A 26,701-nucleotide genomic window follows, 5' to 3' on the forward strand; every position below is an offset into this window, starting at 1 on the left:
GACCTCGAATGGAATCAGGAATGCAAAAACCGCGTATGCGGCGACGCTGCCCCCGGTAAAGAAACGTGCCACAGCGTAACTGACGTAACTTGTCGCCACCATGGTCCACACCGTGCAGGTCGCGACCGCCACGGCGGAGCCCGCGAGCATGGCAGGATGACAAGGGCTGCCGGCAGCAAACGTCGGTGGCACACCATGTTCCAATAACTCACCGCACTGGTCTCGGCCGTCCGAACGTCGTAGTCCCACTCGTCACAGGGCGCATCGAGTGTGTCGTTGGTGTCGTCGAGCTAACGGTGGCCTAGGAAGCATCTGCTGTACCACCAGCCGACCTCGGCAGGTCCAGCGCCAATCTTCCTATCTTCAATGGGACTGCTGGGGTCAGCGGGGGGCTTGCAGTGTTCGTAGACGCGGCAGCGGCTGAAGCGTCCGTCGGCCTCTGTCGGTATCGCAATATTCTTCCAATTGGCTGCAGAGATGTTGAAGCCGCCTGGCGGCTTGCACCAATGGTCGACGTCACCGGTAAGGAGGGGCACTAAGGTGGTTTGGCTAGTAATCGAAAAGACTCCCAGAAGAATCAGAAGGAGCGTCCTCTTCTGGAAAGGCCCGTGGCCGAAGCCTTCTTCGCTGTCAAAGGATTCGCTTGTTCGTAGATCAACGCCGGCCAGCCGCTGTGGTAGAAAGAGGTCCATGGCCTGGTTGTAAGCGGCGGCACGTGGGGTTTACAAGGCTTGAACGAACTATATGTGAAGGCTTCAGACGAGAGCTATCTGTACGGACCGACAGAAAGGAAGGCGTCTTTTTTCTTCTTCTTGAGCGCGCGCTTTCGGTTGTGTCCGTTGTCGCGTGCCCTTAGACGGGGTTCGGTTTTTTCATTACTGCTTACAGAAAGAAAAGTCGTCAATGTGCTTTAAACTTTCTTCTCTTGCGTTGTCACAGAGAAAAAAATATATATTGATAGCTCGAACTTCCAGGAATAAATAATGAATCTCATCAATGTCTATGTTTTTGTCTTTCACATGGCTTCGCAATCATGACAGGGCTAGTCGAAAGCCCGTTGTCGGTGATTACCATGTAGGTAGGAAAGAGATAGAAGGGAGTATACCGCAACCCGATTTAATCCAAACTTGAAGGCCCAACACGTGATCGCACGTCAAAGTGCTTGGTTGCTTTTTGTGTTACTGCTCTGGCTGCACGCAGAGCCACAGCAGGCCAGCGGAACAAGCAAGCACCGAATAAAAACTACTGGCATAGCTACTGGGAACGAAACGTCTCAGGAAATCTTGATTCTTGCTCCGTGATCTCAACGCAAAGGTCGCGTGTTCGCTTGCAAGGCTGGCTGCGAGACGTAATGCTCCCTCCTATAGCTTTCCTTCCTCCATGGTGGTGACTATGTGTCCCCAGAATGAGAAAGGTAGATGCAGAGACATGTTAGCCATACCTTGCACAGGAGCAAGAAATATGGGTATATAGGTATCAGGGGTAAGAAATATGTGAAAATACAAAAAGAAGGAAATAATGAGCATTATAAGACTGTCACAGTTCTTACGATCATCTATGATGCTCCATTGGACACACAGAAGGGATCTTACCCCTTATGACGATATTTTCTGAGTACATTTGTTGGAGAGCCGAGCCACGAGAAGAAAAGCCGTTTAAACCTTATTAGTCTGCGCGTGCAAAGATATTTATTGAAGCCGTAATAAAGGCCTGTTCGGGGAAATTTTTGAAGAATTTCCTTGTCTGTTTGGTGCATGTGATCACCGACAGTTGAATTGGACGAAGGTCACCCTTGCTGCCGCTATCTGCATGTGATCACATGCACCTTTTTTGGCCATCAGAATTTAGTTCGCATGGGTGCCACCACGTGGCCTATTGACCTTAAACTTTGCAAACTTCCCTGCGATGACGTAGTTATGACGTCAACTAAACAAAAATTAAAGAATTAGAAGCTATTCGTGTGGCCTGAACTTCGCCCCAATGCTTGTCCCACAGGCTTTATCTCTGTTCCTGATAAAGAGTAGCCGCCTGTTGGCTCGAAATGACTTACCTTTTGAGCATTAAGTCGCGACTCGGAAAACAGAGTCATGACTATTTCCGAGATTTTCAGAGGCTTCCCGAAAGCAAGCCACGGTTCTGTTCCATTTAGTCTGCGAAGTCTGCTTGCAAGGATAATCGTCGGCAGCGCTCCGCGACAGCTTTTCTTGAGTCGGAACGTATTCCGTATTTGTTGGTAAAATTACCATCCGAATGTCGCACAAAGGCTATGAAACGCCGTTATGAACGGCTCTTGATTATGACCTATCGGTTTCGTTATGGTGCCCCAAATTGTTTGCTAGTAAATTTTCCATCCGAACTCATGCGCTACTGCGGTAGCTGCCAACCGAGAAAGGATGTGCTTAATTTTTGGGCTAGACACATGAAAAAGTCGGTTTTCCTGCTTGACGCATAAGGTACGACAAAAGAATGGTACAAAGTGTGTCGTCATCCGTTAGCACGCTATGGCCGAAGCTGCTCACAATAGTGCGTGACTCTTACTGGCCAGCGGGTCAGTTACACCTTTGGGTATAATACATTACATGCAGTTAGGTCTCAGACTACTGGAACGTCATTGTTGTCCATGTACCTTGAAGAAGACGGTTACTTAAGACGATTGGGCTGTTTTTCGTGAGATGTGTCTGTTCTCCACATTGTCTGCCATGCTTCCGTTCGACGTTTACAATGTTGCTTGGCCACATACCCAATGGCAACGTGCACAACTCGTCACATTTACTTGCACTCGCGAGTTGAGCGATTGTCAAGTATAAAACAAGGAATGTTGGCAGTTGGAGGAAGGTGATTTTCGGCACAGGAAACAATTTGTTCGCATCCTTATCGCGCGAAGATCAGTATCAGCCGACGAAGAATGGATCATGGAGTTCAGTGTCTCTCATGTGATAGAGTGCATGTCCCTAATTTCAGCACCGACTCACAATGTAACTGAGGGCCAGACATCTCGCTCCTATGGGCAGTTTGCCAGTTACTCTACAGTTGTCAAGCACTTGCGTGTGCTACAAGACCTGCGGTGCCTCTGTTCAACGCGTGCCGATATTATCACCTTATTTCGCACATATGGCTTCAGCTGAACTCCTTCCACAGTCAACTTATTTGTCCCGAAATCCGGCCACCCTGTCAACGTTGAGTTTTTATCTTTAACCAGACAAATTTAGTTGTCCTGAGATATCCAGCGGTTACAACTTTGCCATGAAGCCCGCATTTTTGTTGGCCTGCGTTTCAAATTTTTGAGATTTTAAATGCGCAAGCATTTATATGCCTCTTTACCTAACGAGGAAACCCGTGCGTCAGTACGTCGCTCCGTCCGTCCGTTCGTCACGTAAGATGTTCGCTTTCAGGATAGGGCCCGCAGCAGCAAACGAATTGACTTTCGTGCTGCCTCTCACTTCAACGCGAACTAAGCGGCGAGAACACAGCGCGAACGAAGCTATCAACACTCGGTGTACCGTGTCCCAATCACAGGCCGCTTACAATATAGGGCCCACGCGGCCGCGCCATCTGCAGCCGACACTAAAGTACGGCTAAACACGGTTGATGATGGTCCCTGTCGCCGCAGCGCTGTCGTTCATACTGTTCGGATCAATTTTCACAACATTGATAATGACACCAGGCTTGCGTGGAGATGAGCAAGTGGCACAATGCTCACGCACACTTAGACAACTCCCAGAGGGGTTTCTGCGTAAATATTTTATAAGCGTTGTAACCATAGCACGCCCCCGGACCACGCTACTAAAAAATTCATTTTCCTGAGGGCTTCTGCAGCTTTCTGCCTTCTTTCTCTTCAACACCTCACTGAATTAACCGTCGAGTCTAGCATTTTTTGATGGCCACACTCCCACGTAAGTCCTGAATGATCCGACGGCTATGGGACTGAAGCCGTTTAAAGTCAAGTTTATCGTGGACACTGCATCCCTTTCTTCCAGTTCGAATTAAACTACTCCATTACGGAGCGCGATACCGAAGCGTATGATTTTCTAAAGTATGTCGTTATTTGCTGGCATACAATCGCGCGTAGTCGTGCGTCATTGCATCCTTGCGGGATTTCATCACTGCGAGATTCTGGTGGCCGACTGAGTCAGTCTGCTTTGTGCCTTCAGGAGCAATTTTAACCGGTTTCCAAAACGCTAAATTTCTATCCAGTTTGCCGCATACCTACAATACTGTTTTTTTCCAGCCTAGTCATTGATTGCGCCCTCAACAACTTTACTGCGAAGGTGCTTCTTTTTTACTACACTGTACTAAGAGGTGAAATCGTTTTGGACTTCTGTTTATTTCGTAATGCCATATTCTTCCAATCGTATGTAATTTACACAGCGTACTAGGGCACCCTCAAATGTAATGTTTTCGCTTTTCGCCATAGCACGCCCTCATTCTGATGCAAATGATCAATATAACTTGAACTCATTTCCTCAGTACTAAACAAAGAATAAAAACGCTGTCGTCTTTTTCAACGTCAACAAGGGCCGTAGTACTCAACCTTCTTACGCCTTCACTCACAAGCCTGCTTTTTTGCAGTCTGTGATCTTGTACCGTGGAAACGTCCTCCTGATGCCTCTGATATGAAGTTGTTATCCGCGAGCACCCAAGATAAACCGTCATCACACAACTCCATGATGGTTTGGCGACAGGCGACCACGGTATGTCACGCATGCATACGACCAAGCTGTTTCTTATGGCTTGGTACATGCTGTTCTGGCGGCCGACACCCCAGCGAACCTAAAGTCTGCGTCTATGTGCGCGGTAAGCCGGCCGCGGTAGGCCGCCGTTAACGGTGTCTTTAGTTGCTGGCCGACGTACTTGTCTATCACCTCGGCCAGGAACGCCCCCGGGTCCTGAGCATGCCTGTGGATTAACTTGGCCATGTTTCTTCTGCCGTTGGTCCTGCTGGTGTCCGTGTATAGGGGGTGGGGTAGGAGGTGCCACGTCCGGGCTGCACCGAGGCGTCTCCTTATGCGATCACAGATTCGCTAACATTGCTGCCGGGTGAACTTGGTCCCGTGATCAGAGATCGCTGTGTCGAGTCGAGTGATCCTTTCCTTGAGTGCTTGGTAATTTTCCCCTGCTGTTGCCAACGCCGGAGCATGGTCCATCTTGCCTGCCGCATGTGGAGCAGCCTGCTGTCGACGTTGGAGATTTCCAGGGCATCTTCCGGGTCAAGATGTTCTGTATGCTCTTTCACAACACCCAGGAGTTGGCTCGTCGAGGATGAGATATTGGCGATGGATCCCTCACTGGCTCGCGTTCTTCCGGCGACGCTTGCCACGTGCACAGATTTATTTCATGGTGTGTGAGCCGCACTGCAGTAAACCTCACAATGCCGAGACTTCAGAGAAAGTCGGACTTGCCATCATCCGCACTCAAGCAAATAAGGTTACTCCTCTTGTACGAGAAATGCAGCGACTGCACGCACGTCTATACCGACAGCTTAACTACATCAACCAGTTGCAGTGGTGCTGTAAACTATACAAACCAGGTGAACAACAGAATAGTTCAAGACTTCTCGTATCACTACGTCTACAGATACAGAGCTCGCGGCTCTCCGCAATGCACTTCATGTGATTGATAGATAGAGTTATGGTAAATTGACAGTCATCTGCGGTTCAAGGCCCGCCTTACAATGTTGGGAGTCGTTTCTCCGACATGGAACTCATGACTCTGGTGTTCTTCCAGGCATGCAGGAACCAGGCGGTTGCAGGGACAGTACGCAAAGGGAATTGCTTTATTCCATTGACAAGGGGACTGGCGAGCGCCAGCACAGCTGGGCCGCCGGCTGTGATAAGCTGGGAAGAAGTGCGCCGGCTACGCTCGGCGCCGCGGTATATAAGCTCTTATCAATGGGGCATGTCGCAGTAGCGCACGTGTACGTTATCGGTAGACGTGCAGTCACTACACTCCCCCCTTCTTATTGTAGTTCGGCCGCATACACTGAAACAAAAAGTAGTTCATGGCACATAGCGGTCTGGAGGGCGCCGCTGCCTTGCAGGATAACGCCGCTCTGCCGTGGCTGGAAGAGAAGACGAAGCTGGCTGCACCGGGTCGCGGCTGTCGGGTCGCGGCTGCTCGGGGTCGTCTCGCTGTTCAGGGATGTACGGTAAGTCCATATCCCTGGCTTGAATTATGTGGTTCTGGTGGCGCTTCCAGGCAAACACACCTCCACCGGTCTCCACATGAACTCTGTATGAAACAGATCCAGTCCTCCCTAACACAATTCCAGGCAACCACTTTGCACCGCGTCGGAAATTTCGCACAAGAACACTTTCACCCACAGCGAATTCACGTGCGCGCTGCTTGCGACGCACTGTCTGGATGAACTGCCGCGTCGAAACCTTCTGCTGCAGCGAGGGCTTGACGGCATCTAGACGGGTGCGGAGTCTACGCTGTAGCAGGAGAGTGGCCGGTGCCTCGCCCGTGTTGGCATGTGGAGTGTTCCTGTAAGACAACAAAAACTCTCCCAACGTGGTGCCTAAGCTCGCGGCAGTACTTTTCCGCAGTGCCGCTTTCAAAGTTTGGACAAATCGTTCAGCTTGTCCATTACTGCTCGGATGGTAGGCTGACGTCCTAACATGGCGCGTGCCAATGCTCTTAAGGTAATTTGAAAACACAGCTGAGATGAACTGCGGTCCATTGTCAGATACCACAACTTCAGGGTAACCAAACCTGCTGAAGATTTCGTGGAGACGGTTTACTGTGTTTTCCGCGGAGGTGTCTCGCATTTGGCACACCTCCGGCCACTTGGAATGAGCGTCGACCACAGCCAGGAACATGGCGCCCTTGAAAGGTCCTGCAAAATCTATATGCAGACGTTCCCGTGGTCTGGTTGGCCATGGCCACAGGTGCAAAGGAGCCGGGCAAGGCATCGCGCGTTGAGTTAAACAGGGGTTGCAAGAACGCACTTGGGTCTCAATGTCGCGATCGATGCCTGGCCACCACACGTAACTACGTGCTAGTTCTTTCATCCGAACAATTCCAGGATGTCCCTGGTGCAATTCTTCGAGCATATGCGACTGGTGTTTCCGAGGAATAACGACACGCGTTCGAAGAAGAAGACACCCTAGCTGTGCAGAAAGTTCACAGCGTCTGTGAAAAAACGGCTTAATTTCTTCACTCACGATGGTCTCAGGCCAACCGTTCATTACGTGCTGCATGACTATCTTTAGAATCGGTTCTCGGGCCGTTTCGCGTGCCACATCGCGACAGTTAATTGGCAAGGACTGCATGCGTAGGAGATAAAACTGGTCATCCGGGCATTCTTCACTTTCACTTGGCAGAGGCAATCGAGATAAGCAATCTGCTTCGGCGTTTTGACTCGATGGCTTATACTTCAAAGTAAAATTGTAAGCAGACAGAACTAAAGCACAGCGTTGCTGTCTAGCTGCGGCAACAGTTGGTATTACCGTCTTGGGACCGAAAATTGTCTGCAAGGGTTTGTGGTCAGTAACGAGAACAAATGAACGCCCGAAAAGATAGTAGTGGAAACGTTTGACGCCGAAAACTAGTACGAGCGCCTCTTTTTCCAGCTGACTATAATTGACCTCCACTGAAGATAAGGTACGTGATGCGTACGCAACCGGATGGCACTGACCATTTGGCTCCACATGAGAGATGAGAGCTCCTATACTGTATGCCGATGCATCACACGACAGTTGCAGGGGCGCACTGGGGTCGTAGTGAGCGAGAACCGGTGGCTGCGACAGCAGCTGCTTGATATGCGAGAAGGCTGTTTCGCACTCGTCACTCCAGGCCCAGGAAACATCGAGTCGCAGTAATCTGTTTAGGGGTAAAACGACGTTTGACAGGTTAGGAACAAACTTTCCATTGTAGTTTATCAAGCCCAACAGTGAATGCAATTGCTGCTTGTCCGTGGAACGCGGAGCCTTTGCGATGGCTTCTAGCTTGTCAGTTGCCGGTTCAATTCCGTGCGCGCTAATGACATGTCCCAAGTACTGCAACTTGTCTTTGAAAAACTCGCATTTTTCTTTCTTTACCCTGATGCCTCTGTCTGATAACTGTCTCAATACCGCCTCCAAATTCTTTAGGTGCTCCTGTTCAGTCTTTCCGGTGACCATGATGTCATCGATGTAACAAGTAACTCCGTCAAGGCCCTTCAGAATATTATCCATGATCTTCTGAAAGATCGCCGACACTGAGGCGATGCCAAAAGGCAAGCGGTTAACAACATATAAGCCCCTGGACGTGTTCAAGGTCAGGTATGCTTTGGATTCCTCGTCCATTTCGACTTGCTGATAAGCCCGACTTAAATAAATTTTGGAGAATTTCTGACCGCCAGCTAATGCTGCCAAAAGCTCATCCAGCTTTGGAAGCGGCTAAGTTTCTACATCTAGGATTGGGTTCAGCGTGAGTTTGTAATCTCCACAGATTCTAATCGACCCGTCGCTCTTTACTACGGGAACAATTGGCGTAGAATACTTGCTACTGGTGACACGAGAAATGATTCTCAACTTCTCGAGCTTTTCCAATTCAGCCTCTACCCTTTTTACAAAAGCGAAAGGCACACCCCGTGCTTTTAGAAAACGAGGCACTTGGTCATCCTTAAACTTGAGGCTTGCCTGCTCTCCTTGTATGGTCCCTAACTCATCCTTAAACAGGTCTTCGTTTTTCCGTAGCAGCGTTTCTAGTGCTGTAGGTGGACTGCCTGACGCAGTGGACACCTTGCAAAGACCTCGAATGCCACCCCAGTCTAGCCTGATATGCTGTAGCCAGTTGCGACCTAAGAGCGGTATGCCGCCTTGCGGAACGATGTAAAGCGGCAATCGTGCCTCTTGGTTATTGTGGCGGACCAGCACATCCATTACTCCTATAGGCTTTACGGTTTCCCCTGTGTACGTCTTCAGTTGCATCTTTGTTGGTTGCAAACGAACACCAGGAAAGTACACTTTAACCTGATGGTGCGACATGACCGATACTGCTGCTCCAGTGTCGAGCTCCATGTTTACGGTAGTTTCTTCTACATTTACGCCTACCATTATGGGTGCCGTTCGTGACACGTCGACACTGTTGAGCTTAGTGAAGTCGTGCTGGGTCTTGCACTCAAGCGTGCGCATACACTGCTTCTGGTTTTTTGGTTCCGCTCTTGCTCTGCACATTCTGCGTATGTGCCCCTGCCGGTTACATTCGAAGCAAGTAGCTCGTACGTGCGGACACGCTTGCGCATCGTGCTTAAAAGAACCACAGCGATAACACTGCTGGGATTTGGCACGTTTACTTGCGTACTTATTCTTCTGCTTTCCGCTCTGCATTCGGTGAACTAGGCCATCGCTGTCTGATAAATCATGGGCTGTCACTGCATTGTTCATTGCGGCCTCGGACGCCAGAGCACGGCCAACTGCATTCTGGAAAGTTAAGTGCTTGTCCTCGACGAACAGCTGTCTCTGGATATCTATTCGCCGCATGCCACACACAAACTTGTCGCGAAACGCATCGTCGAGAAAAGAACCGAAATCGCAGGTTTGAGCTAGTCTGCGTATCTCTTCTACAAACTGAGCTATCGTCTGCGTCTCGCCCTGCACGGCGCGATAAAACTTGGCTCTCTCGGCAATAACGGATGGCTTTGGCGACAGGTGTTTGCTCAAAACTTCCCTCAACTCGCTTAACGACTTCGATGTAGGCGTATCGGGAGCAGTCAAAGACTTTAACAGTTGGTAGGTTTTCGGACCGATGAGGCTCACGAAAACGTCGACTTGAAGGTCGACTGGAACCTTGTTTGCCATCAGATACGATGAGAGTCGCTCGTCGTACGACGTTCAGTCACTGGTCGAGTCGTCAGAAGGTTCCATCTGTCCCAGCTGCGAGGCGATTTCGCAGTATTGTCGGTTCCGAAGAAGAGACTCTCAACTTAGCTGCAGGGTCCCGCTGTCGATGCGTGGATCCTCGTCGCCATTATGTGGTGTTCTTCCAGGCAGGCAGGAACCAGGCGGTTGCAAGGACAGTACGCAAAGGGAATTGCTTTATTCCATTGACAAGGTGACTGGCGAACGCTAGCACAGCTGGGCCGCCGGCTGTGATAAGCTGGGAAGAAGTGCGCCGGCTACGCTCGGCGCCGCGGTATATAAGCTCTTATCAAAGGGGCGTGTCGCAGTAGCGCACGTGTAGGTTATCGGCAGACGTGCGGCCACTACAATGACCAACTGAGGTGAGAAATTGTGGAACTTATTCTTCATTTGAGAGAAAAAGACCATGATAGACATGGAGAGACAATCTCTCCAATGCTATTCACTGCGTGCTTCGAAGAAGTATTCAAGCTATAAAACTGGGAAGGTTTAGGAGTATGGATCGACGGCGAATACTTCAGCAACCTTCAGTTTGCCGATGACTTTGTTCTATTCAGCAACACTGCGGACGATTTGCAACAAATGATTGAGTAACTTAACAGGGACAGTGTAGAGTGGGGTTGAATATTATTATGCAGAAGAACAAAGATAATGATAGATAAACTGGTAAGGGAACAAGGGTTCAAGATCGCAAGCCAACCTCTAGAGTCTGTGAAGGAGTACGTTTACGTTGGTCAACTAATGACAGCGAACGCTGACCATGAGAAGGAAATACAGAGAAGAATAAAAATGGGTTGGATCGCATACGGGAGATATCGTGAGCTCCTGACTGGGAGCTTACCGTTGTCATTGAAAAGGAAGGTATACAATCAGTGCATTTTACCGGTGCTGACATATGAGGCAGAGTCTTGGAGTCTGACAAAGAAGTTTGAGAACAAGTTAAGGACCGCTCAAAGAGCGATGGCACGAAGAATGCTAGGCATAACATTAAGAGACAGAAAGAGAGGGGTTTGGATCAGAGAGCAAACGGGTATAGACGATATTCTAAAACATTAAGAGAGAAATAAATGGCGCTGGGCAGGTCTTGTAAGGCGCAGAGTAGATAACCGTTTGACCATTAAGGTGACAGAATAGGCACCAAGAGAAGGGAAGCGCAGTAGAGGATGGTAGAAGAATAGGTGGTGCGACGAAATTAGGAAATTTACGGGTGCTATTTGGTATCGCTTGGCGGAGGACAGGGGTAATTGGAGATCGCAGGGAGAGGCCTTCGTCCTGGCAGTGGACACAAAATAGGATGATGAAAATGATGATGAGCTCTTTTAAACGAATACCAGGCACAGATCTTGTGCGACACCTTCGCATTCTAGCACGCACACTCTTGTTAGCTGTGTATGATACCGCACATAGAAGGTGCACCATACTGCACAGATTTAACCATTCGCTGCAAATCGGATCTACAGCTGGACTGCACCGACGCGAAGCATCTCTTGTGTGTCGGTTGCGCTCGGGAGTGGCCTTCACAAAAGCTTATTCAGCACTAATTGGAATGACTGACAGTCCTACATAAACGAGAAGAAAGGGGTTAACCGAGGGGCCTGATTTTTATTAGTCATATCATAAAACGCCAAGAAGCACTGACACCAAGGACAACAAAGGGAAATTACTTGTGTTAATAAATGAAATAAAGAAGCGATAACATAATGGGAATGAAAGTGGATGAAAAAAAAAAAAAAACTTGCCGCAGGTGGGGAACGATCCCACAACCTTCGCATTTCCCGTGCGATGCTCCACCAATTGAGCTACCGCGGCGGCGTTTTTCGTCCACTCTCTTCGGCGCTTATATTTCGTTGTAGAACCCTGGAAGTAAAGTCCCTTGACAATTTGAAAGTACCGCCAAGCTTTGAACTCTGCCGCCGCCACGCATCCCCCCCGCGTCCCCCCCCGCGGCAGCCGTTCTGCCCCTGTTTTTCTGCACGACGATTGGTCTCCCTGCCGTCGCCTTGGAAACGTGTGGCCCTTGCGTTTTGGTTGTGTTTTTCTTTTTAGTTCGCTCCATTTTTCTCCTTAGCTCGGATGGCTCGGCCCCTCAGCTCGGCGTAGCGAGCGTTGTACGCTGTTTGCTGCTCTCTGTGCTAGCGCTGTGTCGCGCTGTTGCAGATATAACTGCAGCAAGAAGCCTGAAGATGGTTATGACGTTTGGGTGTGCTTTCTACCCTCTACCACATCACCTGGGAGGGCGAGCGCAACAAAGCATTCCACAAACACGAACACCCGAGTGCGGAGCAATGGGAGAGTCGGCTCACCAGTAGGGAGCTCACGGCCCAAAGGGCCCTAGTGCAGCACGCGAACGATGCAGCACGACTCAGTGGAACCTCTGCATAGGGGCCCACCCTTGATGAAGAGAAGTCTCAAGTCGCCAGCGCCAAGACGACGGAGACCTCGTAACCGCGAAACTCTTAAAAGACTCAATAAACGTTTTCACTCACTCACTCGGTCGGCGAACGCGTTCGGTCTGCACTGTAGCGTTTTACGGCGCTGGGTTTCGTGCTCGCAAGCTCGTAGCGGGAAAACGAAATGTACCAGCGATTTGGTTGCCGTTCCTTTCCCCTTATTTGGGCGTCACTCGTGGAGAAAAGGCAAAAAAAAAAAAAAAAAATGTCAGCAGCAGCTTCGAAGTCTTGCGTGCCGGGATCACCATATACGAACGGGCTACGTGCTTTCGCTTCGGCCACCGAAACTGGGCTGTTTAATAAATAGGCAACAGCGCGCAGTATGTCCACCGTAACATTGAAGCGCCGCAAAGGCAGCATGCGCGTTTTGGTCGAGCGTTTACTGACTGCCGTAAATGGAAGAGTTTCGGCCTGGTGGAGATGTGTCATCACAGACGCATTATACTATAGTACGGGTAAACGTATCTAAAAACGACAGCGCTGGTGACACCGGAACGAGCCATAACCTGCAAGCAAAGTCTTTACCTCTCTTTATATGAAAAAGAACATGTACAAAACCTTCTGTGGTGATTACTTCGCACGAATCGCGTTTATGGAGAAATTACAGAACATTTATTAGCGTTTTTCACAACTTGACGTTACACGTTGGCTCCAGCAGCAACGCTATTTACTCCTACGCCTTCCGATACTCCGGTGCGCAATTAACCTCGGCCGGCCGGCCCGAGAGGACTTCCAAGCACCCAGCGTTCCGATCCTCAGATGAACCTGACAACACTACCGCCGCTTCACCGAGAACAATTACCGCTCTGACAGCGCGAAATTCAGGTTCACGTGCCGAGTGTTAGAGAAGACGTCACTCTCTTGTTGAAGGCGGCGACTGATGCACTGGTTGGATCTGTCTCTGCTGCATTCATGGACAACCTTGGCCTGTGTGCCCCTCGCGTAATATCCTAAGGGTACGCCATCCCCCTTCCCACACACCTGACGATTACCCCCTACAGAGGAAGGGTCATCCTGCTACCATGTGCCCATACGTCTAGAAGTGTCTGAGAAACAACACAAGTGGAACCCTGGACTGAGGGTGGCGACGTTAGTGCGACTATAGCAATCTATCTTACGATTGCTGTGTAATTGATGAAATATTTTATAAGGTATGATGAATATTGATTGACTGATTTTATTCACAATAAATATGTTTCCATAATATATTTTATTCACGCCTCTCAATCGCTGTAGCTTCATTCGTTATGACGATTATTGAGATTATGATGATGGAAGTAATGCTATAGGGAAAGTTGTTTTAAGCAAAATCGCGTAGTGTATCTACACAGAGGTACATTTTAAGATGAAGTGTCTTGTTGGTTCTCCACATCCAGCACTGGTCGAAGGCACGGCATCGCCATGAGCGACATAGCCATTTAATGAATTGCCTTAATGTATAGTGGAATGGCGAATCATTTAGCGGACGCGCTCGACTTCGATGGCATGCTTTCGGTTTACTATAAGGGTATAATGCTACACGTTCCTTGTGTCGTCTTGCCGCACTAATTCTGGGAGATTGGCCAAGAATGAGCGCATGCCACTATCGTATACTCAGTGACCCAAGTTGTCTAATAAGACATGCAGCAGCCATCAGCAAGTTTATTCTGGCACATACCCAGTGGCTCAAGCTAGTAGCTAACTTGGATCACAGGTATGTGAAAGAGGTTAGATACGAACAGAATGCTAATCGCGCTCCTCAAGGACTCCAAAACAGGGGGGCATGGGGAGTATGGAGTGCGGAGTACGACGCAGTCTACACTACATGTGAGGCGGAGTGAAAAAGGCGGTTTATGCTGCGGACATGTGTTAGAAATTGGTAGAATCTGCTCGAAACGGGCTGCCTCCCACATTTCCCACTGCGCCTGTAATTCAGTGACAAACTGTAGTGGTGGTCTCACGGAGAGAAAGAAAGAAACGGTCTCTTTAAAAAGAACACATGGTATTATATTATGGAGAAGTATAGAGGGCATCTTTCAGAGCTTAGACACATTGGCTATCATTACAAAACTTTATATTGCATGCATTTAAACGAATAAGATACGTAATACACATACCGGTACATGAAAAATACGAAAAGGGAGAATAACTGCTACTTTCTGAAAACGTAGATTCAAGGCTACTTTAATACAGCTGCTTTAAAACTGATACGAGCATATTAGAGGTAGCTTCGTAAAGTTCGAGAAGACGACACCACCAATGGGGTGCGCACAATCCTCTTTCTGCTTGTCACTTCTGCACGTGGTCGGTGGAAAATTTACGGGATGTCTTAGTACTGCCAGGAATGCTGCTGGCACGGCTTTTTCGGCTCTTCCTGTCGGATGTCTTGGAGCTCTCCGAGCTTGAACTCTTGAGCGCCTTTCCTTGAGTCTGCCGAACTAGGGTCCGCTTCATGTGGTCCACAGCCATTCTGGTGGATTCCGAAGCTAGCCTGGTCACGATTTTCGCTTCCTCCACCACTGTAGTGCTTGGCAGGGTACGGATGACACGCAGACAGGCGAACATGAACAGTCCGGTCACGGCAAAGAGCACGTCTTCAAGTCCAGTCGGCTTCAGCGCGAAAGTCAATGACGCGCACATGGCCCCGACGCGCGCACTGGCAAGCGCCCAACAGATTGCGCCTCCCCGCACGGCCGACGGGAACAACTCGAGCACGTATGTGTGACAGTGGATGGAAATCACATTTGACGCGCCCTGGGATAGCACGAGCAAGACCTTGGTGATAGTGCCGAGTCTGGCGCCGGCGGCGATACTCAGCGCGCATTGGATAATGCCCGTCAGCATGAAGCAACTGGTAAGGACCGTAATAAGGGCGACGCCGGTAATCAAGAAATGCATGACCGCGTACGTCAACAGCGTGACGACCACCGTGAGGCCCGGAATCCAGAATTCCCCCAAACGCGCCGTCGAGAAAGCACTGACGTGAAAGACGAACGATATGCAGAAGCAGACAGAGAACATGGCCAATGCTCGACGTCGGAGGGAGTGGCAGTCGATCAAGTCGTCTTTGTCTGCGCCTTCCTGACCCATGCGTTTCTCGACCTGTTCCCTGAGTTTTCGCACGAGACAGGCGGTGGCTGCAAGCGGGAAGTTGTTCGTCTTGGCAGCCTGCATCATGACTGCTTCTGCCGCGTCCAGCCTTCCTTTCGCGACAAGCCAGCGGGGAGACTCCCGTGCTGCAGACAAAGCAGGGAGTAGAAAAGCCGTCGGAGCGAGGATGATGACCTGCTTCAGACGCCAGTCGACGACCATAGATGTGACGATCGCTTGCCAAACCTTGCCTATCGCCGCACTGACAACCGCCAGGAACAGGGCCTGGTGCGGCCTGTGCGTGTGCGTCATGACCTCGAATGGAATCAGGAATGCAAAAACCGCGTATACGACGACGCTGCCCCCGGTAAGGAAACGTGCCACAGCGTAACTCACGTAACTTGTCGCCACCGTGGTCCACACCGTGCAGGTCACCACGGCCACGGCGGAGCCCACGAGCATGGCTCTCCTACCGACGTAGTCCACGAAGGCTCCGAGCAGAATAGGCAAAATTGCAGAACCGGTATTCTGCAGGGTGACAAGGGCTGCCGGCAGCAAACGTCGGTGGCACACCATGTTCCAATAACTGACCGCACTGGTCTCGGCCGTCCGAACGTCGTAGTCCCACTCTTCACAGGGCGCATCGAGTGTGTCGTTGGTGTCGTCGAGCTCACGCTGGCCTAGGAAGCATCTGCTGTACCACCAGCCGGCCTCGGCAGGTCCAGCGCCAATCTTCCTATCTTCAATGGGACTGCTGGGGTCAGCGGGGGGCTTGCAGCGTTCGTAGACGCGGCAGCGGCTGAAGCGTCCGTCGGCCTCTGTCGGTATGGCAATATTCTTCCAATCGGCTGTAGAGATGTTGAAGCCGGCTGGCGGCTTGCACCAATGGTCGACGTCACCGGTGAGGAGGGGCACCAAGGTGGTTTGGCTAGTAATCGAAAAGACTCCCAGAAGAATCAGAAGGAGCGTCCTCTTCTGGAAAGGCCCGTGGCCGAAGCCTTCTTCGCTGTCAAATGATTCGCTTGTTCGTAGATCAACGCCGGCCAGCCGCTGTGGTAGAAAGAGGTCCATGGCCTGGTTGTAAGCGCCGGCACTTGGGGTTTAGAAGGCTTGAACGAACTATATGTGAAGACTTGAGACGAGAGCTATCTGTACGGACGGACAGCAAGGAAGGCGTCTTTTTTCTTCTTCTTGAGCGCGCGCTTTTGGTTGTTTCCACTGTCGCGTGCCCTTTGATGGGGTCCTCTTTTTTCATTACTGCTTACAGAAAGAAAAGTCGTTAATGTGCTTTAAACTTTCTTCTCTTGCGTTGTCACAGAGAAAAAAATATATATTGATAGCTCCAACTTCCAGGAATAAATAATGAATCTCATCAATGTCTATGTTTTGTCTTTCACATGGCTTCGCAATCATGACAGGGCTAGTCGAAAGCCCGTTGTCGGTGATCACCATGTAGGTAGGAAAAAGATAGAAGGGAGTATACCGCAACCCGATTTAATCCAAACTTGAAAGCCCAACACGTGATCGCACGTCAAAACGCTTGGTTGCTTTTAGTGTTACTGCTCTGGCTGAACGCAGTCACGGCAGGGCAGCGGAACAAGCAAGCACCGAATAAAAACTGCTGGCATAGCTACTAGGAACCAAACGTCTGAGGAAATCTTGATTCTTGCTCCGTGATCTCAACGCAAAGGTCGCGTGTTCGCTTGCCAAGGCTGGCTGCGAGACGCAATGCTCCCTCCTTCAGTTTTCCTTCCTCTATGGTGATCACGATGTGTCTCTAGAACGAGAAAGGTAGATACACAGACAGGTTAAGCATACCTTGCACAGGAGGAAGAAATATGGGTATATAGGTATCAGGGGTAAGGAATATGTGAAAATACACAAATAAGAAAATAATGAGCATTATGAGGCTGTCCCAGTTAATACGATCATCTATGATGCTCCATTGGACACACAGAAGAGATGTTACCCCCTATGAGACTATTTTCTGAGTACATTTGTTGGAGAGCCGAGCCACGAGAAGAAAAGCCGTTTAAACCTTATTAGTCTGCGCGTGCAAAGATATTTATTGAAGCCGTAATGAAGGCGTGTTCGGGGACATTTTTGAAGAATTTCTTTGTCCGTTTGGTTGGAGACAGTTCAATTGGACGAAGGTCACCCTTGCTGCCGCTATCTGCATGTGATCACATGCACCTTTTTTGGCCATCAGAATTTAGTTCGCATGGGTGCCACCACGTGGCGTATTGACCTTAAACTTTGCAAACTTCCCCGCGATGACGTAGTGATGACGTCAAGGAAACAAAAATTAAAGAATTTGAAGCTATTCCTGCGGCCTGAACTTCGCCCCAATGCTTGTCCCACAGGCCTTATCTCTGTTCCTGATAAAGCGTAGCCGCCTGCTGGCTCGAAATGACTTACCTTTTGAGCATTCAGTCGCGACTCAGAAAACAAAGTGATGACTATTTCCGAGCTTTTCAGAGGCTTCCCGAAAGAAAGCCACGGTTCTGTTCCTTTTAGTCTGCGAAGTCAGCTTGCTAGGACAATCGTCGGCAGCGCTCCGGGGCACCTTTTCTTCAGTCGGAACGTATTCCGTAAGTGTTGCTAAGACTTACCTTCCGAATGTCGCACATAGGCTTTGAGAAACGCCGTTGTGGACGGCTCTTGATTTTGACTAATCTGTTTTGGTAAGGTGCGCCAAATTATTTCCTAGTAAATTTTCATATCCAAACTCATGGGCTACCGCAGCAGCTGCCAACCGAGAAAGGATGTGCTTAAGTCGGTTTGTCTGCTTGAGGCATAAGGTACGACAAAAGAAGCTGGCGCACCTCACCTTACTGAATTAACCATGCAGTCTAGTCAATGTTGATGGCCACACTCTAACGTAAGCCCTTAATGATCGTATGGCTATGAGACTGAAGTAGTTTAAATTCACGTTTACAGTGGACACCACACCAATTTTTTCACTTTCAATTAAACTACGCCGTTAAAGAGCGCGATTCTGAACCGTATCATTTTCAAAATATTGTCGTTATTTGCTGGTAAACAGTCGCGCGTAGTCATGTGTCATTACGTCCTTTCGGGTATTCATCACTGCGAGACTCAAATGGCGGAATGAGCCAGTCTTCTTTGTGCCTTCAGGAGTAAACTTAACCGCTTTCCAAAACGCTATTGGTCTATCCGGTTTGCCACGTACCTAGAAGAGTGTTTTTTCCAGGCTATTCATTCTTTGCGCCCTCAACTATAATGTGATGGAGCTTCTTTTTTACTACACTCTACTAAGAGGTGAACTCGTTTTCGAATTTTGTTTATTTAGTAATACCATATTCTTGCAATCGTATGCAATGTACACAGGGTACTAGGTCACCCTCAAATGTAATGTTTTAGCTTTTCGCCTGATCGCGCTCCTATTCTGTTGCAAGTAATGCATATAACTTGAACTCATTTCCTCAGCACTAAACAAAGAATATAAACGCTTTCGTCTTTTTCATCAACATCGACAAGGGCCGTAGTACTCAACCTTCTGACTCCTTCATTCGCAAGCCTGCTTTTTTGCAGTGTGTGATCTTGTACCGTAGAAAGGTCCTCCTGATGGCTCTGATATGAAGTTGTTATCCCCGAGCACCCAACATAAACGGTCATCACAGAACTCCATGATGCTTTGGCGACAGGCGACCACGGCGTGTCACGCGCGCATGCGACCAAGCTGATTCTTATGACTTAGAACATGCTATTCTTTGCGTCGTTATGTCGCCTCATAGGAGCACCACCAGAGCTTGAAAAATTCATGCATTTATGCTGATTGTCTTCTTAAGTTTTTTGAGATACCATAGGAGCGGTTTCATTAAGACTGCTTTTAACTCACTCGGCCCTTTCACTCCGTTCATTTTCGCAATGTGTGTGTCTGTCTGGGTGGCTACGAAATACGACCAATGGTAAGCTACCACTCAAGCTTTCACAGCTACACGTGCTGCTGATGTCGCAGGCTTGCTTCAGCATGGCGCGTATGTTCAATATGCGGATGCTCGATCCCCCTATTGCGGACTTTGCTCACTGCTATCCCTCCAATGCCATCGCAGAGACTGTTCACTCGTGCTTGACACAACACAAGCAGGCAGCGCTCCTAACGAAGGTTCAGTCACGCGCTGGTCCACATGTTGTTGATGTACATTTCCGCTGATCATTGGGATCTTGGCCATGGGTTTGGTGACATTCACGTGTAACTCCTTGCTACACGACACCACTTGTTAGTGATCAATTTTTATTTTTCTCGACACGAACATACAACTTTTCCGCCGGAAATACTTTTGGCTTTAAGTGCGACCTCTGATAATAATTTAGGTCCTCGAGACGGTGTTTCCCCGACTAATCACACAAAGGAACACACTTATTCGCACTTATGCGCTTAACAGCAATACCAAAAATCTTTGTGCGATAGTCACACTTGGATCGCCCGCTAATCACCATAGCCGTTTGTACTTGCCAGTTGCCCTCGTTGTGCCCTGAATCCGTGTTGTGCGCCTGCGACCTTACCATACGTAAGGGGCCTTATTGAGGGCTTACTATAAAACCAATACAGTACACGTTTTCCTTGTGTTTTCGTCGCTTAGCACCTCTCAATTGCCGACATCTAAAAATATTTCAACAAACAGAAATTTGTTGCGTGTAGAATGATGGGCACTGTAACACCGAGTTACGCGTCTGTTATTGCTTTTTTGAACGCTTTTTTACCAATGTAAATCACTCGAGTGTAACTTAGAGATTGTCTGATGTCTTACTTAGCGTAGTTCTTCCAGAAGCCTCTCAATCGAGTGTGAGCGATAGTTCTGCAGTATACTGAAGCAAGACAATACACAGCTCATATGGAGTAAGCTAGTAAGGGTTTTTAAAAATCCTCCTAAATAATATATAATATCATGATTTATAACCGTAAGGTTGGCGCGCGAGCAAAGGACTGATTTGAGGACGCCGACAAAATTACTATTCTAATGACTTATTTATAGGACCCATAACTCTGCTCAAACGATTCCCTTAGTTCCAACAGCATCAAATGCTCAAAAAATAGCAGTGCCTTGTGTCCCAGTTTCAACCCCAGTCTCTCCTGTGTAACGTTGGCGATGCCACCTTTGTTTGTAGACTTCTTTTTGTTAGAAGAGAAACTGTGGGAAACGGGATAGACATGAAATATAGTGCAAACTGCATTGCGAATTGAACCTTACCGGACTTCATGCACGATCCTGGGTTGCATTTGTCGTTATGAGTTTTTCTTGTCTCTCTAATGGGCCGTAGGCACCCCTCCTTACTATAAAGAAAAAGTACAAACTACATTGGAAGATTCCATAAATGTAATTATTATTTACTTGCACATTGGTGAATGTGATTGGCATTGTAGTCCAATCTTATCAACAGATTATGTTTCTCTTGAAGTGCAGCCGAACCTTCCACACAACCGTTTTATCTAAATGAGTTTCATACGTTCAGAAAAATAGAGGCACACGCCAGAAAATTCTGATGTCGACACAGATTTATAGGTTATTTTCATGATTGCGATAACAGGTATCCTTAAGCCCTTGTCTCGTATCATAGTCCGGGTTAGCAGCGAGAAGCACACTGCTTGATCATGTCCAAACAGGCACACTAGACCCCGCTGTGCTTTAATGTGGCAACAGCGAAGTTCTGAAAACTTGGTTGGCCGTGCCAACTGGTTTATTTTGGCGCACCGTCGACAAGCGTTGTCGTCAGGCCGCCGCCTCATTCTGAGCTTCACCATCACGGGAGTGCACAGGAAGCTTTCTTCACGAGGAGTTCCACCGGGATTCGAACGTACCACTGATACAATGTGCAATATCGAGCTGCGTAGGCTGACAACTAAGCTTCCACCTCCCCATGCCACCTTCGATTTACCTGCCTTCCTGGTTCGCATTTTTGTGCCGGACACCGCACGTATCGACGAAAAAATAAAACACTGCCGTTACATGTGGCAGTTTACTGAATGATGGTAACGGGAAATATGGCGGTTCTACAATTCTGGCAACTATTTACTCAAAACACAAGACAGCTGCTACATGACACACAATGAAATAGAAAGAGAGCATGGTGCGCCAACATTACATGATTTTAAAATGAGAAGTTGTACTACACCAAACGAAAAGAAGTTATGATAAGCCTTCGGCCAACCGGCTGAAAACAATGTTATATCAATCTGTATATGCATTGGAAGTAACTAAAATTATTCTACCCTGATGTGTGCAGTGTAAGAGGATCAAAGTCTTCGAGCATTTTGCATTTCTTAACATGCAGTACTATGAAAGGAAAAGGAACATTCGTACGGATTACTTTCTTATAATGTCTTCGAGCATTTCGCATTTCTAAACATTCATTACTATGAAAGAGAAAGGAACATTCGTACGGCTTCCTTTGCTTAATCCTCCACTCCCTTCCGGCATCTGCCGTGGTTGCTGGGTAGATCGATGTCGTGCCGGGCACTGCACAGTTGTTATAAATATGCAGTGCCTGTAAGCGTCACTCATGTTCCAAGTAAACCATGTATCACGGCATAACATATGTGATTAAAATGTACTCCTAGGTATCTTAAGACACACGACTTTCTTAATGAAATGGAGTGTAGTATTCCATAGTTGCTATGAATTTCTGTAACTTCTTTTATTTAGGCTACGCCACTCTTGGGACACTGGATATGCGTCGTTGCATGGTTGTGTGGCCGCCCAATCCTCCCGAATGACTATGTGCCATAGTGGCATAAGGGGTTTAAGAGCGCAAATGTGCTGAAATAATGTGTCGCAATTCTCTGCGCTTGCACCTATCCTCGCCATCATTCTCTTGACAAACATCTCGCATCGCTGCTTCCGCGCTTCACAGTGCGACTTCACCTTTGTTCCTGTGAGCATTTCCGCATAGCCTGTGACCAGTGTAATGCCTATAGGAAAGCAATGCACGAAGTTAAGGATGTGAACAGTGTGGCGCTTAAATGTAGGTATTTGTTGGGCTTACACGGTGCATAAGACGAAATCATGCACAAATGTAGGTAAAGCATGTAAAAAAAAACACCTTTCGTGGGCAGAACAATCAGGGACGAAGAAAAGGAGCTCCTTTTCTTCGTCCCTGTTTGTTTTGCGCAAGAAGAAGAAACTTTATTAAAGAATAGTCCGGCAGTTTTTGTTGTTTTGGCCTCAGGTGGCGGCTCGAAGTCTTTGGACGTGAACATTTCATTGAACACTTCATTGAACACTTCACTAAAATGTGGCACACGCCGCAATGAGACAAGATCAAAAGCGCGCGCTTAAGCTTAAGAAGAAGAAGTCGCCTTCCTTCATGACGGTCCGCACCCAGATTGCTGTCACCTGGAATTTCGTCTTCTGATGCAGTTCGGGCAAGTTTTCTCCATGTGAAGAGCAGCATCTCACTCACCACCAGGCCATGGACCTTTTTCTACCACAGCGACTGGCAGGCGTCGATCTGCGAACAAGCGAGTCGTTTGACTGCAAAGAAGGCTTCGGTTACGGGCCCTTCCAGAAGAGGATGCTCCTCCTGATTTTTCTGGGAGCATTCTCGGTTAATTGCCAAACCGTCGTGGTGCCCCTCGTCACCGGTGACGTCGACCATTGGTGCAAGCCGCTCGCCGGGTTCAACATCTCTGCAGCCGATTGGAAGAATATTGCCATACCGACAGAGGCTGATGGACGCTTCAGCCGCTGTCGCGTCTACGAACGCTGCAAGCCACCCGCTGGACCTGGCGTGGCCGGCTGGTGGTACAACCGATGCTTCCTCAGCGAGCGTGAACTCCAAGACACCAACGACACACGCGACGCGCCCTGTGAAGAGTGGGAGTACGACATTCGGACGGCCGAGACCAGCGCGGTGAGCTTCTGGAACATGGTGTGCCACCGACGTTTGCTGCCGGCCGCCATTTTGACCCTGCAGAATACCGGTGCTGTCATTTCGCTTATCCTGATCGGAGCTTTCGTGGACTACGTCGGGAGGAGAGCCATGCTCGTGGGCTCGGCAGTCGTTATGGCGACCGGCACGGTATGCACCTTCGTTGCGACAGGCTACGCGCAGTACGCTGTGGCGCGCTGCCTTACCGTGGCAAGTGTCGCCGTGCATACCGTTTTCACCGCTCTGATACCATTCGAGGTGATGACGCACGCGCACAGGCCGCAACAACTCCTCCTACTGGCGGTCATGGGCCTTGCGTTGAGCGAAGTTTGGATCGTAATCGTCAAATCCTTGATCGTCGACTGGCGTCTGAAGCAAATCATCTGCCTCGCCCCGACGGCTCTCCTGCTCCCTGCTTTATTTACCGCTCGAGAGTCGCCCCGTTGGCTCGTGGCGAAAGGAAGACTAGAAGCGGCAGAAGCAGTCATGATGGAGGGGGCTAAGACCAACAACGTCCCAATTGCGGTCACGGCCTGTCTCATGGAGAAGCTCAGAAAACAGATCAAGAACCAAGTGGGTCGTGAAAGCGGAGACAGAGAAGGCCTGCTGGACTGTCGCTCCCTCCGACGTCGAGCCTTGGCCATGTTCGTTGTCTGCTTCTCCATATCGTTTGTCTGTTTCATCGACGCCTTCTCATCGGCCCAATACAACGAATCTTGGATACCGAGCCTCACGGTTGTCTTCACACTGGCGGCGTACATGGCGATGCACTTCCTGATTACCGACGTTAACGTCGCCAGGGTACTTACCGCTTGCTTTCTGTTGACGGGCGTCATACAATGCGCAATCAGTATCGCCGCTGGCAGTGATTTCGGTATGATCGCCAAGACCTTGCTCGTGCTGTCCAAGGGCATCACGAACGTACTGATCGTCCGCTGTTTGACGTATGTCCTGGAGCTCTTCCCATCGGCCGTGCGGGCAGGTGTTGTATGCTGGGTGCTCACCAGTGGACGCATTTCGGCCATGTTCGCGGCAGTGATCCTTGTCCTGAAGCCGGCCGGACGCGAAGACGTGGTGTTCGGTTTTGCGGGACTGTTCCTCTTTGCCTCCCTGCTCGTCATTCGCGCCCTTCCACGCGTGACGGTGGTCGAGAAGGCCATAATCGTGGCCCGGCGGCCTTCGGACCCCGGCAGAATGTCTATGGACCACATGAAGCGCACGCTCGAGCAGCGGTGCCTACGTAAGAAGTCCAAGACCTCGAGCCTAGAGGGCTCCAGGTCCAGCAGGAAGAGTCGAAAGAGCGGGAGCGTCAACAGTTCTCGCAGTTCTTCGACGCCCCGCCGACCTCAGACCGAGCGGGCGCCGGAATGAGGCAGCGGAAGCTTAGTGTACATTGACTGTGTACGGTGTCGTGCTCGCTACTTCTGATAGATCAATATTATGTGTGTAATAGCTAGAACTCGGATTTATAAACGTTCCCTGACACTGGGCCGACAAAACAAAAAGATAAAAGAACTTGCAGATGTTCCAAGTTATTGTCTGTTTTCAAGCAGCAGCACATTATGGTAGGCATTGTACTCGTTTGTTGGTCTGGCAAAATTCCGTTTGGATCCAGACTAGATTTGGTACAGATCGCCTTAGCTTTTGTGAGCTTCCGCCATGGTGCTCTCCTTGTCGAGTACTGCACCTAACCGGACACTAGCAGTACCATACATACATACATACATACGTACGTACATACATACATACATACATACATACATACATACATACATACATACATACATACATACATACATACATACATACATACATACATACATACATACATACATACGCATCTACTCCAGTCGCATGTTTTTATGACAGAAAAGACGTGAAAACACGTGCAGATGCCACCACAGAGGAAAGAGCGTTTCCTGATATTTTCTTCTCATGTCGTTTCTTCACATTCTATCACGCTGTTTCTACCCCAAGAAATGTGAACTAGCCCATCAACAAGTAGTGATACGGTGCATATTCCTCCTCCTGTTGGCTTTAAGGCGAAAGCCTCAGATCTCGTATGTTTCAAGGCCGCGTTCTGAGGTGCCGAAAATTGGAGTGCTCGTGCCACTGCTCCCGCGTTCGTCGTCGTGTTCGACATCGTTGCTTGCATATCGCTGCCAAATCGATGTCGTTAATCATGGCAAAAAAGGCACAGTTAATATAGAGTAATTAAGGCACTCGAACTCACGACTTTTGGTGTTAATTAGGGCGAAGTTGGTTAAGGTACAGTTAACTTAGGTGCCTTTAGGGCACTCGAACCCATGACATTTAGCAGGAGATAACAAGTAATGAGAAGTAACGACGCATTCGAATGAGAATGCCGATTAATTTAATGGATGTCTTTTCAGCGCGCAGGTTCTTATGCGTACGCTAAATTGACTGCCAGTTCGTCTCGTAGTCGCGTCCCGCAGCAAAATCACGCGACACTTGCTTGCATAATAGAGGGTGTGGTCTTTCATGAAACTTTGGGGTCATTTTCGTTGTCTCGTGCTTTCTTGCCAGCTATTTTACGGACGCCCGAGACGCGTTTGCGCCTTCGCCGTTGGCGTCGTCGTGCTGTCACGATTTCGACGCGAGGCAGGGTTTGAAAAAATCCAGATAACGCGCATTGCCGTCAGGCTGACGAAAAAAAGCAATCGCCTAAACCGAGTCCACGCAACCGTCACGGTGCGCTCCAGCGGCTCCGCCGAAACCAGGACAGCATTCTCTGGATTCCGCTGCTGGCGTGAGCACTGTGGGCATATACATCGATGCTATGAGTGGAACGCACAGTATGTATGGTCCAGGTAAACTAATTTAAGCATATGTTTAGGTGCCATCGAACGGCAGCGATTTCCTCCTTTTATCTTGTATCGTGCCCTGTCGAGATGTGACTCATGCAAGGCCGTTCGCATTGCTCGTCATCGCGCCAGGTTTAGTGTAACACCTTCGGCTGCGTGCTATAGCGTTGTCCGGGCTATACACCTTTCTATCGCTTTCAATGCTGCGCCTTCGGGCGAAACTGGCGAATTTGTTGGGGGCACTTACAATTGTGCTAATTTTTGCCTCTCTATAAATGTTCTCTTCGTCCCTTCTCTCTGTGTGTAACGTAACGTGAACTGTAGCGCAAACGGGAATCCATCGAGCCTTGTTTGGTTTGGTTTGGTGACCATGGGTGTGGCTCAACCAGTACGGATGATCAGCCGTGGATCCGGCGGCAGCAGCCAAAAGGGGAAGACAACTTGAATAGAATTTTGTAGTCTAAGGATGATATAATAAATAAATACTAATCGTTAATATCAATTTGAAGGCTTCGGTGATTGTCATCAAATTCAAATTTGATGTTAAATTTTTTTGCATTCATGCTGAGATAAAAAAAAAGTTTTGTTGTTCTTCTTGTCTTGTGTCTCTGTGGCGCATGCC

At 48.9% G+C, this 26,701-nt stretch overlaps 2 protein-coding genes across 2 annotated transcripts; one reads left to right on the top strand and one right to left on the bottom strand.

Moving 5' to 3' along the window:
• Window positions 1–14,560: 14,560 nt before the first annotated feature.
• On the bottom strand, window positions 14,561–16,432 carry LOC126519033 (solute carrier family 22 member 7-like). Its single transcript, XM_050168644.1, has one exon. It carries the CDS (start codon window positions 16,430–16,432, stop codon window positions 14,561–14,563), a length of 1,872 nt encoding a protein of 623 aa, XP_050024601.1.
• Window positions 16,433–22,795: 6,363 nt separating this feature from the next.
• Window positions 22,796–24,665, top strand: LOC126519032 (solute carrier family 22 member 7-like). Its single transcript, XM_050168643.2, has one exon. The coding sequence runs from the start codon at window positions 22,796–22,798 to the stop codon at window positions 24,623–24,625; it is 1,830 nt and encodes a 609-aa protein (XP_050024600.1). The 3' UTR covers window positions 24,626–24,665.
• Window positions 24,666–26,701: the final 2,036 nt, after the last annotated feature.

This window comes from Dermacentor andersoni, chromosome 10, assembly GCF_023375885.2.
Source record: "Dermacentor andersoni chromosome 10, qqDerAnde1_hic_scaffold, whole genome shotgun sequence".
Lineage (NCBI taxonomy): Eukaryota > Metazoa > Arthropoda > Arachnida > Ixodida > Ixodidae > Dermacentor > Dermacentor andersoni.